Genomic DNA, 15745 nt, shown 5'->3' with positions numbered 1-15745 from the left:
CCTGCGAACCTTTTAACAACCCTTTTGTACCCGATTAATTACCGTTTCATAACCGATTCGTGGCCGACTAAGAGCAAAACCTTGCTTGGAAACTGATAGAAAGTAAATATACAAAATTAGAGTTATGTAAGATTTCAAACGCAATTGCAGTCCCTTCCCTGAGAAGATCTACATTGTCTGGGAATCAAATAATTTAAACAATATCAGTATGATAAGAAATATCAGACTTGATACACGTGCTTTCTAGTTATAAATAGACAACAGACGTTGTTTAACAAGAAACGGAAGTACAGTCTTCAGTCTTTTCGGGGAGAGGAGTTTTGATAGACATTGACGATGTGATAAGAACAACGGCAGCGATATCTTCTCAGATCTTGTTCTATATCTGTCATATCTATAAGGCACAGTTTGTTTGCTACTTAACTAATGAATGAAGGAACCCAAATCAATTTAATTTTTCGCTAATTGATATTTTTGCAAGGTATAAATAGTGGGTGGAGGTGCCAGAAATGATCACAGTGTACATCGATCTACCTTCAACCGCAGCTGGGAATCGTGAGCCGTGAAACCAACAGTCATCATGCGGAACATATATGGTACATGGTCCCCAAAGCATAAATGGCAGCAAAAGGGCAGTAAATTAATGAAAATCATTTCGTTTTTGCAGCCTTAACTCTGCTGCTTGTTGCAGTAATTGCAAGCAGCGCCAGTGGCGCCAGTGTGGATAGGTTATACGGTCAAGACGAGTCTGCATACCCAGTTGCATTCGGCCGGAATGCTAGGGATGCGTCCGCCCCATGCCAAGCGACAACCCCGCCACCCTGTGCAGCAGCAACGACAACACCACCACCCTGTCTGGTCACTGTACCTCCACCACCGAAAATAACAACGCCTCCATGTACTGGTGAGGATGAAACGACACCAACCACTACCACTACAACAACCACCACAACTACAACAACGACAACAACCACCACTACAACAACGACAACTACCACCACTTGCTCGACAACCACACCTACGACAACAACTACCACAACAACAACCACAACAACAACCACAACAACAACCACAACAACAACGACTACAACAACCACAACAACGACTACAACAACCACTACAACGACAACAACAACCCCCACTACAACAACGACAACTACCACCACTTGCTCGACAACCACACCTACGACAACAACTACCACAACAACAACCACTACAACGACAACAACAACCACCACTACAACAACCACGACAACCACCACTTGCTCGACAACAACACCAACGACAACAACCACCACGACAACAACCTCAACAACAACCACACCAACGACCACAACCACCACCACAACAAGCACTACAACAACGACAACAACCACCACTACAACAACGACTACAACCACCACTTGCTCGACAACAACACCTACGACAACAACCACAACAAGTACTACAACAACGACAACGACCACAACTACAACAACGACAACAACTACCACTTGCTCTACAACCACACCTACGACAACAACTACCACTACAACAACCACACCTACGACCACAACCACAACCACAACAACAAGCACTACAACAACGACAACAACCACCTCTACAACAACGACTACTACCACAACTTGCTCGACAACAACTCCTACGACGACAACCACAACCACCACCACAACAAGCACTACAACAACGACAACTACCACTACTACAACAACCACGACAACCACCACTTGCTCGACAACCACACCTACGACAACAACCACCACCACTACAACAACCACAACAACCACACCTACGACCACAACCACAACAACAAGCACTACAACAACGACAACAACCACCACTACAACAACGACTACTACCACCACTTGCTCGACAACAACACCTACGACGACAACCACCACTACAACAACGACCTCAACAACCACCACCACAACAACGACAACAACCACCACTACAACAACGACCACTACCACCACTTGCTCTACAACAACTCCTACGACGACAACCACAACCACCACCACAACTAGCACTACAACAACGACAACAACCACTACTACAACAACCACGACAACCACCACTTGCTCGACAACCACACCTACGACAACAACCACCACTACAACGACCACAACAACCACACCTACGACCACAACCACAACAACAAGCACTACAACAACGACAACAACCACTACTGCAACAACGACTACTACCACCACTTGCTCGACAACCACACCTACGACAACAACCACCACCACAACAACAAGCACTACAACAACGACAACAACCACGACCACAACAACCACGACTACCACCACTTGCTCGACAACAACACCTACGACCACAACCACCACCACAACAACAAGCACTACAACAACAACAACCACCACCACTACAACAACGACTACTACCACCACTTGCTCGACAACAACACCTACGACGACAACCACCACTACAACAACGACCTCAACAACCACCACCACAACAACGACAACAACAACCACGACAACCACCACTTGCTCGACAACTACACCCACGACAACAACGACCACCACAACAACTTCGACAACTACCACTACAACCACTTGCACGACAACAACATCCACAACAACAACTTCGACAACCACCACCACAACCACTTGCACGACGACAACATCCACAACAACAACTACAACCACTTGCACGACAACAACCTCCACAACAACAACTACAACCACTTGCACGACAACAACCTCCACAACAACAACTACCACCACTTGCACGACAACAACCTCCACAACAACAACTACCACCACTTGCACGACAACAACCTCCACAACAACAACTACCACCACTTGCCTGATTACTACTCCACCATGCGAAATCACAACTCCACCATGCGAAACCACAACTCCACCATGCGAAACCACAACTCCACCATGCGAAACCACAACTCCACCATGCGCCCCCACAACTACTGTATGTGCGAGTGTATCTGGCTCAAAGGTCATCGCTTCGTCTCAGTCCAACCGTAATCCCATCCGTCGACCCAGCGTGAGACCTCTCTGGGAAGTGGCCGCTTATCAGCAGTCGACTGGCACCAGTTCGCAGGTCCAAGGACTTCAATTGTCCTGCGCCGGAAAGCCCGATGGCTTCTTAATGGCATCTCCGACACGATGCAACGACTATTACATCTGCCGCAACCAACGGGCTTTGAAGGTCAGCTGCGGTGACAGATACTTCAATGCACTCAAGGGCATCTGTGATCTACCCGAGAACACGAGCTGTGTTCAATCTTAAATGAGAACCAAACCGAAGACTATATCGAAACCCAAAACGCAACAATGCTGAAATTGGAAGGAAAACTTTTAATGGAAAATTAATATATGTAAAACTGTATATTTCTATATAAAACAGCAACAGCTTACAAAAAGCTAATGAATTGTAAAAAGTTTTTGTTTTATTTTTATTTTCTGGGGGTATTCTTTGTCCACCGTACAAACATGCACTTTCGGATGAGCAAGGGGAGGTGATTGTCATTTCCTCTGTGAGTGTCAATTATAATACGAATTTATTTTTAATAATATGTATTGTTAAAATTTAAAAAATCAGAAAGAAAAATCTATTTAATTATATGTTAAATTATATGGATTATTCGCTATTCGCATGATAATCTGGCAAAAGAAAATAGCAAAAATCTCACATGCTTATGGCCAATTTGCGGATGCGATAAATACGATACTGAAACTGAAACCCAAACTGATGCCAATTTCAAATCGCAATACGCACCTGTCACATAAATCACCGTCCAAATGTGATTTATTAGTTATTCATATTAGCTACGAGGCGGGGAGGGAATGGAATGGAATGTAATGGTATGGCATGGAGAGCTACTTTGACTCCTGAGGGGCTACACGCTTATATGTATGTGCATAGTATGTATCTGTAAAAGACATGTAGTACTCGTATCTATGAGATACATTGTGTTTGGTGTCTTGCCAAAAAGTCTCCCGCCAGCTGCTGCTCCACCAACTAACGATTCGCTCTCTCCATTTTTTGTGTTTTGTAAAATATTGAAATTGAGTGCAAACTACTTTGAACTTGTTTTCTTTGTTATTATTTTGTTGGCTGCAGATGTAAAGACACAGAGCACCCAGAGCCACCTAGCAGATACATTATTAAAATGATATAAAGTAGCCGAGACGTGAATGGCTGTGGAAGCGGGAACGGCGGGTGTCTGCAGGTTGCATGCGAATTGGCAATGAACTCGTACAAAGTTATGGCCCCAAAGTATCTGCTGGATACATGTGTGTGTGTGTGTGTGTGTGGAGGCTGCTGCTGTGAAGTATCTTACGAATAGCCCAACTTAAGTTTCGGTAATCATGTGAGAATGCTTCAGAATTTATGGGAATGAACGCTGCTATGAATGAATGAAATATTTAAGTAATCTTCTATGGCATGGCGTGCTTTTATTTTTCAGATATTTTATCTAATGTGAGTAGCTCTAAAGATGTGTGAAAAAGGTGAGAAATGTTTCGGAGTAATGTAGTAGAATGAAAGCGAATGTTTTATTGCATCTAGGAAACATTTTATCTAAGCAAAACCCATGCAATTTTTGAGAGTTTTTAATAGATGAAAAGAAATAGATATTTGTTCGCTGTGCCATTCATAGTCAGCTTAAGATAGTTACATATTATGGAGAATGGTATTTGTATTAGATTTATAGAATAATTACAAAATATTGCAAAGCAGTAGCCCATTCAGATACTTCTGGAATCGATTTTAAACACATATAAATGCACACAGGCAATGCACACATATGTATACCATAAAACCGAAAGTTTATGGCCAAGAAAAGCTAAAAACCCAATTAGAGTTTCCACCACTTCCCGCACTTTATATGAAATTTACGACATCTGCAAAAATTGTGGAGTAATAAAACATCAGCCGTATGAGAATGCGGAGGTTTGGACATCCATCGAAGGAGTACTTGTGCGCAACTCAACTATCTAAATAAATACATATGCATATATAAAGTATCTGTTGTGCGTGTGTGTGTATAAAGATAAAAAAAAGATACACGCTCGACGCGAGCCCAAGCAGCTACAAATTTTAATTACGACTCTTCTGCATTCCACTCAATCATTCCACCGGGTCTGCTGCTCCTTTACAACATCCCCCCCACTTATATTTCTAAGCATGAAAACCAGTCTCAAATGCGTTTTCTCTTCTTTTATTTTGGCTAGATTATGCAAAAGATACAAAGCACATACACATAGATACACACTTCTATGAGTGGACCAAAGAGGTACTATAGTAGATGGCCAGGATGGATGGCGGAACTCTTCTGCTGGGACGACGCTCTGAGCTTTTATTGGCGACTTTTAAAGCAAATTTGTCTTGGCCATTTCGGTGGCTTTCGGGACATCGTTTTACAAGCATATACCCTTTCCATTGGGTATTAAACTCTGAACAGCGAGTATACAAACGTTAGTTTGTCAAAAGTTAATGCATAAATTTGTTGATCAAAATCGAAAGACCATAGCTTATAGCTACCATCGAAAAGAACAGCTTAAAAGTGTATCAACAGCTTCTTCTTTACTCGAAAGTCAGTCTCTTCTTTGGGCAGGGCTCTTCCTGCAGTATGGCAGCGAAAAGATTTATGACACTCTGCCAAGCGCGTACACGGCGCATTCAAAAATTGTTGAAAACAATTAGAATATTTTAGCAAACGACCAACAGAGAGAGAGAGACAGGGACAGACACAGCAAGCGAGAGACTATAAAAGTTATATGAAGGACGCAAAGAGTTTTCGGTTAACAAAGACAGACAGAGACAGAGGAGAGAGGAGTGAGGAGAGATACTAAGGGTAAGGCTCTTAAAATTATGCGCCAAAATGACTTTGACAGCAGTCGCGACTGTGGAGGGTCTACTCATACTCATATAACACAGCCACCATACCGTTCCTTACGTTTTTATGCTCATAACTAAGTAGCAGTCATTGTTTCATATGACTTATAATTTGGGATACATTTACGATCCATTTTTGGCCATAGAGCGACGGGGGCACGTCTCCTACAACTCATACGGCAACAGGCAGGCAGTCATCAAATATTCAGCTGCTGGCTGTCGCTGTCTCTAATATAACATTAAAGCGTCAGAGCCATTCATCGAGGTTTGCCACAAAAGTTGTGATTGAACTTTGGTATGCATTGGAGCGAGTTTCTCTTTGGAATGATTCCTCCTCATTTACTACTCTTAAATCTTTTAAATTTCGCCATCAATCTATGGATAATTTCTCCTACGATTCTCCTTCCCAAATCGTCTGCAAACTTCCAATGAATCAAAAACTTTTCAAACCGTCCTCGATGTATGCCTCATTTAATAGATTTCATTATGCTCTCTCTCTCTCTCTCTCTCTCGACACTCCTTGCTTTCCACCCAATGGCCGCTTTCCTTGCCACTCTGCCTTCCCTCTTTTATAACGCTTTTCCCCCTCACCCGTTATATCTTTAGCTGCGTGTCGATTTAGCAAACGCTTCCAACATGAACTTCAAACTGAGCCGCAGGCCTCAATCACATCCCAAACAACCAACTGGCAATCAACCAGCAACCATTCCTCTCTCTCTCTCTCTCTCTCTCTCTCTCTCTCTCTCTCTCTCTCTCTCTCTCTCTCTCTTCCTTTCCCGATTGCTCTTTCTGGAGAATTTTCCTTGGGCATATTTTTTTTTTATTTTCTTTGGATGGGATGAATATTTTTCTTTTCATTTTGCTGCACATTTTTCCATTCCATCAAGGAATCGAGATCGGGGTACGAGCCCCAGCCAGAGTCCAAGTCGGGGACTGTTTATGATATAAGTTTCGAGGATGGGCAGGGAGGCTGCCTATTAGAGACGGACTTCCTTCTACGCGCCACAGAGTTCTGCTGGACAGACCCGACGCATTAATGATTGTTAGTGAGTTGTGAAATTGCTCTAACTGCACTTTTCAAGCAGCTTCCAGCAGCAGCAGCAGCAGCAGCAGCTTCCACACCATTTGGCGGCATGCGGCACAGAGTCAGTCTTTCCGGCAGCCATCTCTCTCAACCCGTTCGCATATTAAAGAGTAAATTTTTCAATTTCACAGACATTAAACGCGGCTGCTTGGCCTCCACTTGAGCTTAAACGCTTCGCCTGAGGCCCAGACATCATGGCCTCCACTTCTGCCGCACAGCCGTCCTGCCACACTACCGCACTTGCCTCTTCCTGTAGCGATGGATTCAGCCATTAAATAGTTTCTTAAAATTTGCCTTATTAGTTTATTACATTTTCGCAATTTAAACAAAATTCGTTACCCCTTCAACTTCTAGGGCCAAACTAAAAAAAAGAACTGCACAGCAAACAAAAAATTCTTCAAGTCCATTTGATTGATGACCTACAGAAAAATTCCATCGTTCTATTGGTTTTGAATGATAAATGTTCTTTGCATTTGTTGTTGCTGTTGTTGTAGTGGTTGGGTTAAAAGGTTAACAAAAATCTCATTATTTTGTTGGAGATTTGCCAGAGACTATGCAAAAGGCAAGAAAAATGGAAAAAGAGAAAATTCTCTCAAAAGAACAATTACATATACAACCTGTAATGCTTATAAATTAGTAAAGAGTTCAATAAATATATTTTTTTAACTTAATATTTGATAATACTTGATTATAATACAATCGATGATGGTTTGATGTAGGGCAAATCCCGCCTTGAGCTATTTTTAATCTAAGGATCCACTATTTCCATCGATGATTTGATCTTCCATCTTTGACTAGATGTTTTCTAGAGATTTGCTATCTACAGCACAGAAATATGGTTTCCATGGTGAAACTTTTACCCAAAATACTTTGTAACTTGAAATGTTTCACTCGAAACTTTAATCCTACGTGGAAGTGGAGGCGCAACTGTTTTTCTTCTACTGTTTTTCGGCACTAAATCATTTCTAATCCATCGCGTTCGCCCCCATATCCCCCTCGAAAACTTCTAAGCCATAGAAACACACACGCACACACACACACCCATTTATATATGTATCTGCAGTTCTCTTGCATAACCTCTCCTTTGGCTATGTGTACGGAAAGGGTCAACACACACACACACACACACACAGACGAAGGGTTCTGAAACAGATCGAAATTTCGCATTACCCCCAGCCGAGTGCATGTGGCATGTCCTCCATGCCTCCTGGTGGGGGGATCTGTGCTTCTTCTGCCGCTTCCTCCTTCCCAGGGCTGGCTGTGCCTTTCCTGCCCTGCTATCAACTTCTGCTGTTATCGATGTGAGTGTGTGTGTGGTGTGGGGTGGGTTGGTGTAAGGGACTGGGAGGGACTTGGGGTTGCTGCTTTTGTGCTGTTGCCACTGGCCATATGCCAATTTTCGGTAAACTAACTTGCCTAAACTCGACAAGCAAATTGCCTTCATTAAGATACATGCTTGCTACCTACAATTTAGTTGCACACACAAACACACACCAATCCCATAGATACATATGTATCCCACAGATACATGCATACAAACCAGTGTGTGCATGCATATGCATTTTAGTCGACCTGCACTTGGGGTTTTTGCTACACTTTTTTTCAATTTCATTGCAGGAGGAGCGCTGCTCTAACAAGCGATGACGATGAGGACGACGACGACTACGTCAATTGGGTCAGAGCTTCAGCAATTTCGATGGATACAGATACATTGTATGCTCGTACGGGCACTGGTACCCCCCATGGGGGGCAGCCGAGTGGTAAAGCGTGTAACAGAAGCCACTTTAAGACGCCCACATATGTACCCAGAGCCACCACGAACCGCTCCAACGACAACCCCAATAATAAAGGCTGGGCAAAAGTGTTAGAAAATGTGTGTGTGTGTGTGTGTGCTTGGAGTTTTCTTTGCTTTTTTTCCTGTTTTCATTTCTCTTTTCTTTTTGTTTTCTTCCTTTGGTTTGCATACACATTAAAGTTAATTCCGAATCGCTTTTAAATTAGCTTAATTCGCATTAAGTGAGCGACGGGCATAAAACTCACGCCTACAATGAACCAAGGCACAGACCAATGGAGAGAGGCCCGCCCGTCTGGTCTCCACACACAAGAAACAAGCAAATGTAGAGAGTGCAGTGTAGAGGAGATTCGAACGGTGGGATACTCATTAATTTGGTATGGGTATTAGCTATAATTTATACATAAAAGTAATGAATGATGAATGAATTTATTTAACTTTAGTTAACCCATTTTTGCAGCTTCATTAGTTGAAATCCAATCATTTCCCCCATTGCCAAGACCATCCTCTTGTCGCACATGCCCCTCCCGGCTCCCATCATACCCCTTGCTCACAAATACCGAAGCTCAAACGGCAGCAAAACATTTAAATGTTGAACAAAAGCAATAACAACGAACTGAGACACAATCCGAGGCGACGATGCGGAGGCCTCACAACAACAACAGCAAAAAAGATATAAAAAAAATGCTGTAGCTGGAACTAAAACTGAAGCTGAAGCTGAAGCTGGAAGCTGCCTACCTACTCTCACGAGCAAGTTACACAAACAGAGAGCGGCAAAGATACACAAACACAGCGAGCTTCATATACAAATACATGAGCCAGAGCAGCAGCATCGTCAAGTTTTTGGCGGAACACCCGAAAAACTGCCCGCAGCGAAAAGTCAGGCAGAAAACCATCAACATCAACACCAGTAATACCACCAGCATCAACAACAACAGCAACAGCAACCCGTCGGCGGTGGCACAAAACTTTAAGATACATTTCGGCTGCTGTCGATTGGCGACGGCCACAAACATTTTTAAACGCTAGAACGCCTCTTCCCAACACTTTCCAAAAAAAAAAAAAAAAGGCCCCCAACAAAAACTGTATTTCTTCTCTGGTTATTGTTGTTGTTGCTGTCTTTTTTTTTGCAGTTGCTGCGGTTTATTTTATTGCCTTTGTATCGTGTTTTATTTTTTGTTTTCTGTATGGCTTGCAGATTCTTTTGCACAATTATTTCAGTTCGGTTCGGTGCAGAAAGTTTTGCGGCCTTTTGGGTTGAAATTAAAACAAACGAGAGAGGGAGAGAGAGAATGCTTTGGAGCGAATGATACGACCAGGGAGATACCTGGGACACAGTGCAGGCAGAAGCCTGCCCTTTAGGGGCTTCAAAAGTTTGATGAAATATTTACTAGACTTTAACTGTGTAGACTTCAAATGTACATTTTGTAGGGAACTTACGATGAGCAGCGTATGTTTTGTTCTGTTCGCTTACCTGCAAAAAAAAAGAAAAGAAAACCAATTAGTATGTAGTCAGTTATGTAATAAATGATAAATAATATCAAAAATGTTTGCATGTTTAAAGAGATATATTTTTATTCAAAATTTGTATGGGATACAGCAGTCAGAAAATGATGTTTTATTGAGCTCGAGTTAATCTCTGAATATCCACGCAATATTCTCTGCTCTTGTGGCTGTGCCGAATATCAGGTATACAAATAATGAATGAAACAGAAAACAGAGAAATTGCACAACAAATGAAACGAAATGATGTTGGAAAGAGACTGAATGTAAATACATTGCACGTGGAAGAAATTCCAATTATCAATTAAGTCAACGTTGGGAGAAAAATGTAATAAAGAACTCCCTGGAAACAGAGCAACAAAGGAGTGGAGTGGAAGTGGATTCTCGGGCTTGAGTTTCCTGTTCGTCTCTGGATTTCACGCAGCGAGAGAGAAGGAAATATAATTCACAGAGAGAGAGAGAGAGAGAGAGACGGACAGCGAGCGAATGCTGCACAAAAAGATAAAAACATTAATTATTATTAATTGCCTTTGTTTTTTTGGTTGCGTTTTCTTTCATTTGTGAATGCTGAATACTCCTGGTGTATTCTTAATATAATTTTTCGTTTTCTTTTCCCACATTTGTGTGTCTTTTGTTTTTATATTTTCTGTGTCATATATCTTTGGCAGACCTTTTTCCTCTCCATATCCTTTTTGGCGTATGCCTTTTATCCCGCTTTCTTCACTTCCTTTGTGTCCCGCATATAAGCCCTTAAAGGCAATCCCCACCTCTCGATGGAAACCTGTTCTTTGCGCCCTTCCCCCATTAAAAGTTAAGTTTTTTTTATGTTTTTAAGCTAATCGGAAAGACAAGTTTCTAATTTGGGAGTTAAATTTGTCTCTTCTTTTACGTTTTGTTGCTGCTTTTTGCTGCGTGGGTTGTTGACAAATTGCTGGATTTGGTTTTTGTTTTTTTTTTGTGTTGGGATTTCGGGTTTTGAGCAGTTCACATTAAAATTGCAAATTTTATGACAGCTCTAAGTTGTGAAAATTGAAAAAAGAATGGAGATTAGCTTGAAGAGAAGAGAATACAATGTAGACTGCAGACTTGATTGGAATTCATTTAAAATAATATTATAGAACTTTTATAATGTACATTTAATAATGTTCTACAGATCCCTACTGCCCTTGAAGGAAAGAGATAAAATGTCTACAGACTTTAGCTAAAATATCTCCATTGAAAAAACATGTTTTTTTTGGAAATGAATTTCGAAAGGGAATATTCCATTCCCTAGAACGACCTCAACTACATATCTCTATCGGCTCACACATTCTCTGCTGACTTTCCACACTTATGTGTGGATATAACTTGATTAATGTCCTGCCACCCGCAAAACGAGGAGCTTCGAGGCCTCTCTCCGTGCAATGCAGGCCGGCCACCCAAAAAGTTTTCTAGTTAGCAGGCGATGAACCAAACAAACGAGCGTCCAACCGAAAACTGCCAAGTTTATCGATCAGCAGCCCCAGAAAACTAAATAACGTAAAAGAAAACTGGTTGGCAGAAACAAAATAAAATAGACTGCAACAATTTGCAAAAGCTAAAAGTGGCAAGCTCCACAGTTTCTGCTCCTTGTGCTCCTGCTCCTGTGGCTGCACCGTTCGCTCCTGTCCTGTCCTGTCCCAGCATGCCTTTCGACACTTTCGCTTTAATTAAAAACTTGCAAAAAAGCTTTTCAGCTCCCGCACACACGTGGCCAGTCGACTGCCTGCTGTCTATAAAATATGTCAGTTCAGATGCTTCAAGAAAAAAATGCATACAGAAAAACTACTACCCAGAAAATGCAGCTAAGCGTAAGCCTTTTTGCAGGAAAATACAATAAATTGTAATTAGGAACATGCGTGAAAGGAAAATAGCTGCAATTGGGACTTCTAAACGAGAGTGGAGCTAAGGAGTTCCATTAAGAAAGTGCATGTCTAGCGGCTGTTAAAAAAATTGATCAAATATTTAGGTGGCACAAGCGAAAAGTGCCAAAGAGACTTTTTGAGAATTCAAAAACAAAATACTCTGCTACCTACTAATAAATACAAATGTATTCATTTAATAAACACTAATGAACGGTACAATATTTTCAGAAAAATTGATTTTGTTTTCCTACACAATACTAGAATTTATTTATATTATTTTATTTAATCATTCAAAAAATACGTCTCAGTTTTTAGTTGTCTTGAAATTCTTTCCATACTTTCCTATCACTAACTAGGCTAATAAATGTACACACTCGTCCATAGGCAAAATATTTTTCAACTTAAATTTCTCACTGCTGAAAAATCTTTCCAACACTTTTTCAGGGGAGAAAAACACTCCACTTTTTCACCCATTCTTTCAAATTAAAAACCATCTCTCCTTGAAAGGGTATCAAAATAAAATGTGAAATTTCACAGCAAATTCAAAAGTTTATTATTATTTTGATTATTTTGTGCATTTTTTTTACAGTCGAGAGGAAAAGCAGAAACCCAGAACCCAGAACGAAACCACAAACGACAGTGAATATAAAATATATGTTTTTCCTTTTTAGAATGAAATTTCCATACATGTTTCCATGTACACGCGGAGTGGAGTATATTCCGCCCCCAATTTTACGAAAAGTATCTCTCGGATGTGTGTGTTTTGTGTGTTTTTGGGTGTGTATAAATTTGCGTATGCATTTTTGGATGAAGCGTGTGTGTGTGTGTGTGTGTGTGTGTGTGTGGCATAAAAAGCGATTGTCTGGGTTGTTTATGCCACAGAACTGGGGGAAAAATGCAAACAAAGCCTTTTTCTATGGGCCATATGTTGGGTGTGCGGGAAGGGAGATCCACATCCTCCCACACTCCGGAAAATGTTTAGACAAATTAAAAATAGTAAGAATAAAAGGATTTGAGAAGGATTCTATTTCCATGCGATGCGTTGGCGTTCGTGGCAAGGCGCACATTTGGGTCAAGGTGTTTTTTTATCTTTTCTTCATGTTGCCAGTTTAGTTTTGCCTTCTATATTTTTTTTTTCTATTTTTTCGTGCTTTATTATGAAAATTGCAGCATTGTCGTGTTGTTTACGCTGTCATTATAAAAAAGCGAATGCAGGACAACAACTGGAGCGGGTGAAGACAACAAGAGAGGCGCCACCCACGCACCCGCACACGAATATTACTCGTAGCCCCATACGAGGTGGTCTAAATCCATAAAATATGAGTTGGATCCTAGTTCTCTTTATACCATGAAAGAAGATATTTCGACCAGAGAGGGATCTGTCCTTAGAGAACTTTTTACATACATTATTTAAATTTTAACTCTCAAATGAAATCCTTTTCTTTGTATGGTACCTGCCTCTGTGCCACACCAGAACCCTCGGAAGTACCTCTCCATAATACCATGGCCAAAGAAATGTTACCCAACAATAAACAATTTCCAAGTGAAGCTAAAATGTTGTATTACCTTTGGCGGCGGAGGTGGCCTTTGGAGGCGTTAGAGTGTGTCAGACGGCAGGCAGGAGTGGGAATAATAGGGGGAGAATACGATTATGAGTGGGTCTAAGAAAAGAGGAAGGAAGAGGTGGAGTACGTGAAGCTGAAGGAAGAGGGAGAAGCCAGGCTTACAGTGGGTGTACGAAGCGAAGGTGGCAGCGTAGACGTAGCGAATCAGTAGTCGAAAGAATAATCAATAAAAATAAAATATATCACACGACGTGCCCCCACTGCCTCTCTGCTCTCTCTCTCTCTCTCTTACACTCTCTTTTGCTCGTTCCTATTTCCACTTACTGTTACCGTTTGCTCGTACCCGTACCCTTGCACGGGTGTTTCCTTTTCCACTTGTTTCGCTCCCATCTGGTGGGAGGGAACACGCGGTACGGTACGGCCGTTGCTCATTTCGTGTTCATGTGCCATTTATACCAAAAAAATATTCTTTCTTCTACTACGCATACACCACTACCACACGTACACATCCTCCACACTGTAATTTTCTATTGTTTTTTTTCCTAAGCTGCTAGTTCTTTGATACCCTTGAAAAGGAGAGTACGAAAATACTGATTTTCAGCAGATGCTGTTGGGAGAAAAGAAAACTGGCCTTTCCCTACTATGCGCATAATAATTCTTCATTATTTTCAAAACAAAAATAAGCATATCAACTTATCTTATTTTGCCGGAAAATATATACATACATATGTAAGCATATCTGAAGGGTATCTAAACATTCTCCTCTTCAAATATCTCAACTTTTGTTGTTGCATTTTATTTTGTTGTCGCTTTTGGTGTAATTTTTTGTGGTTTTTGCCACCAATGAAAAGTAGCTGCTTGCAACAAAAGCAAACAGGAGACGCATGGAGACAGCAAGAAGCAAAGAAACAAGCCAAGGGGAAAGGCAGAAAGAAGGAGTCGACCAAGCAGGGCACACGCACGCGCAGGTTTGGCCCTTGTGGAGGGGTTTTTTTGCGGCTGTGGGTGATTTTCATGCCTGTGTCATGTTATTGGGCAAATTGTACAATGTTTAAGCCGCGCGTTAGACCGAAATTCTGATGGCAAAACGAGCAGCAGTGGGAGAGAGGGAGAAGTGTAGGTGGTTGGGCCAGGCCTATAGCTGCTAGGGAAGGAGCTGCTGGTCGACTCCACCACAAAGAGGGTGAAGAAAATTCCTTGGAAAATCCATGTCAAAAATCACCAAAACACAGACAGTTGTTGCTCTTTCGCAGAAAATCCTATAACGGGCGATGACAACAAACCATCATCGGGTGGACGGAGTTGTAAAAGGCGGCCTGGTATAGAGGCTTCGAAGGGTTTGTAAATGCGGGGGCGCCAGACCCCTAACATATTTTAAATTCAATCGATTTATGAATTGGAAAAACTGAATCGACTTAAAAACTGCTTGCTGAAGAACTGTTTCTATTGCGGAATTGGGAATTGAATGGTTGATTTACGATTGCCATGGCACATCGATGGGTTCTAGTTGGGGAGGGTTCTATAATAGCTATTTAGGAAAACTTAACAAGGAGTAAATGGAATAATAAGCTCCGACAGAAATAAGAGAAAAATATGGAAATTCTTAATAAGAAGAAAGTTTGCCCAATCACATCTTGATATTTTTTAACTGTGTGACCCACAGGCATTTTTTTTAATAGAGAATTTATTTTTCAGTGCGCATTTTTTTTATTGCTTCTTGTTTTCATATGACAAAGTCGCGTGGCGTCATTTCCAGTGTTTCGGTGTATATTTTTGTGTCACAGAAGTCTTTTGTCTATGATAAATTTTCTCTACCTAAAACCTCCCTACACAAAACCCTGAAAACCCTGAAAAAAAACTAGGATTATGCTTTCGCTTCTGGCTAATTTCCACAGCAAATTGATTCGTTTTTGTGATGCCTCCCTCTCTCTCTCTCTGTCTCTCTGTCTCTGTGTTCGTTCTGCTTGTAAACACTTCACTTCACTTCTTCTTTCATTCATGCGAATCCTCACTGTAATACAGTGGGTGGGGGAAA

At 41.4% G+C, this 15745-nt stretch overlaps 2 protein-coding genes across 3 annotated transcripts in view; one reads left to right on the top strand and one right to left on the bottom strand.

The window, feature by feature from the left end:
- The window catches only part of LOC117900692, an 88283-nt gene that overhangs the window by 60663 nt on the left and 11875 nt on the right, over positions 1 to 15745 (bottom strand). The window lies entirely within an intron of this gene.
- On the top strand, positions 1222 to 3426 carry LOC117901196 (mucin-2; the record flags this gene model as incomplete). Its single annotated transcript, XM_034811849.1, has 4 exons — positions 1222 to 1317; positions 1351 to 2322; positions 2548 to 2648; positions 2946 to 3426. Coding segments are annotated over 4 exons (1497 nt in total), but the record flags the coding sequence as incomplete, so codon positions are not given.

This window comes from Drosophila subobscura, chromosome U (genome assembly GCF_008121235.1).
Source record: "Drosophila subobscura isolate 14011-0131.10 chromosome U, UCBerk_Dsub_1.0, whole genome shotgun sequence".
Classification (NCBI taxonomy): Eukaryota; Metazoa; Arthropoda; class Insecta; order Diptera; family Drosophilidae; genus Drosophila; species Drosophila subobscura.
This window is presented reverse-complemented; position numbering and strand designations above follow the sequence as displayed.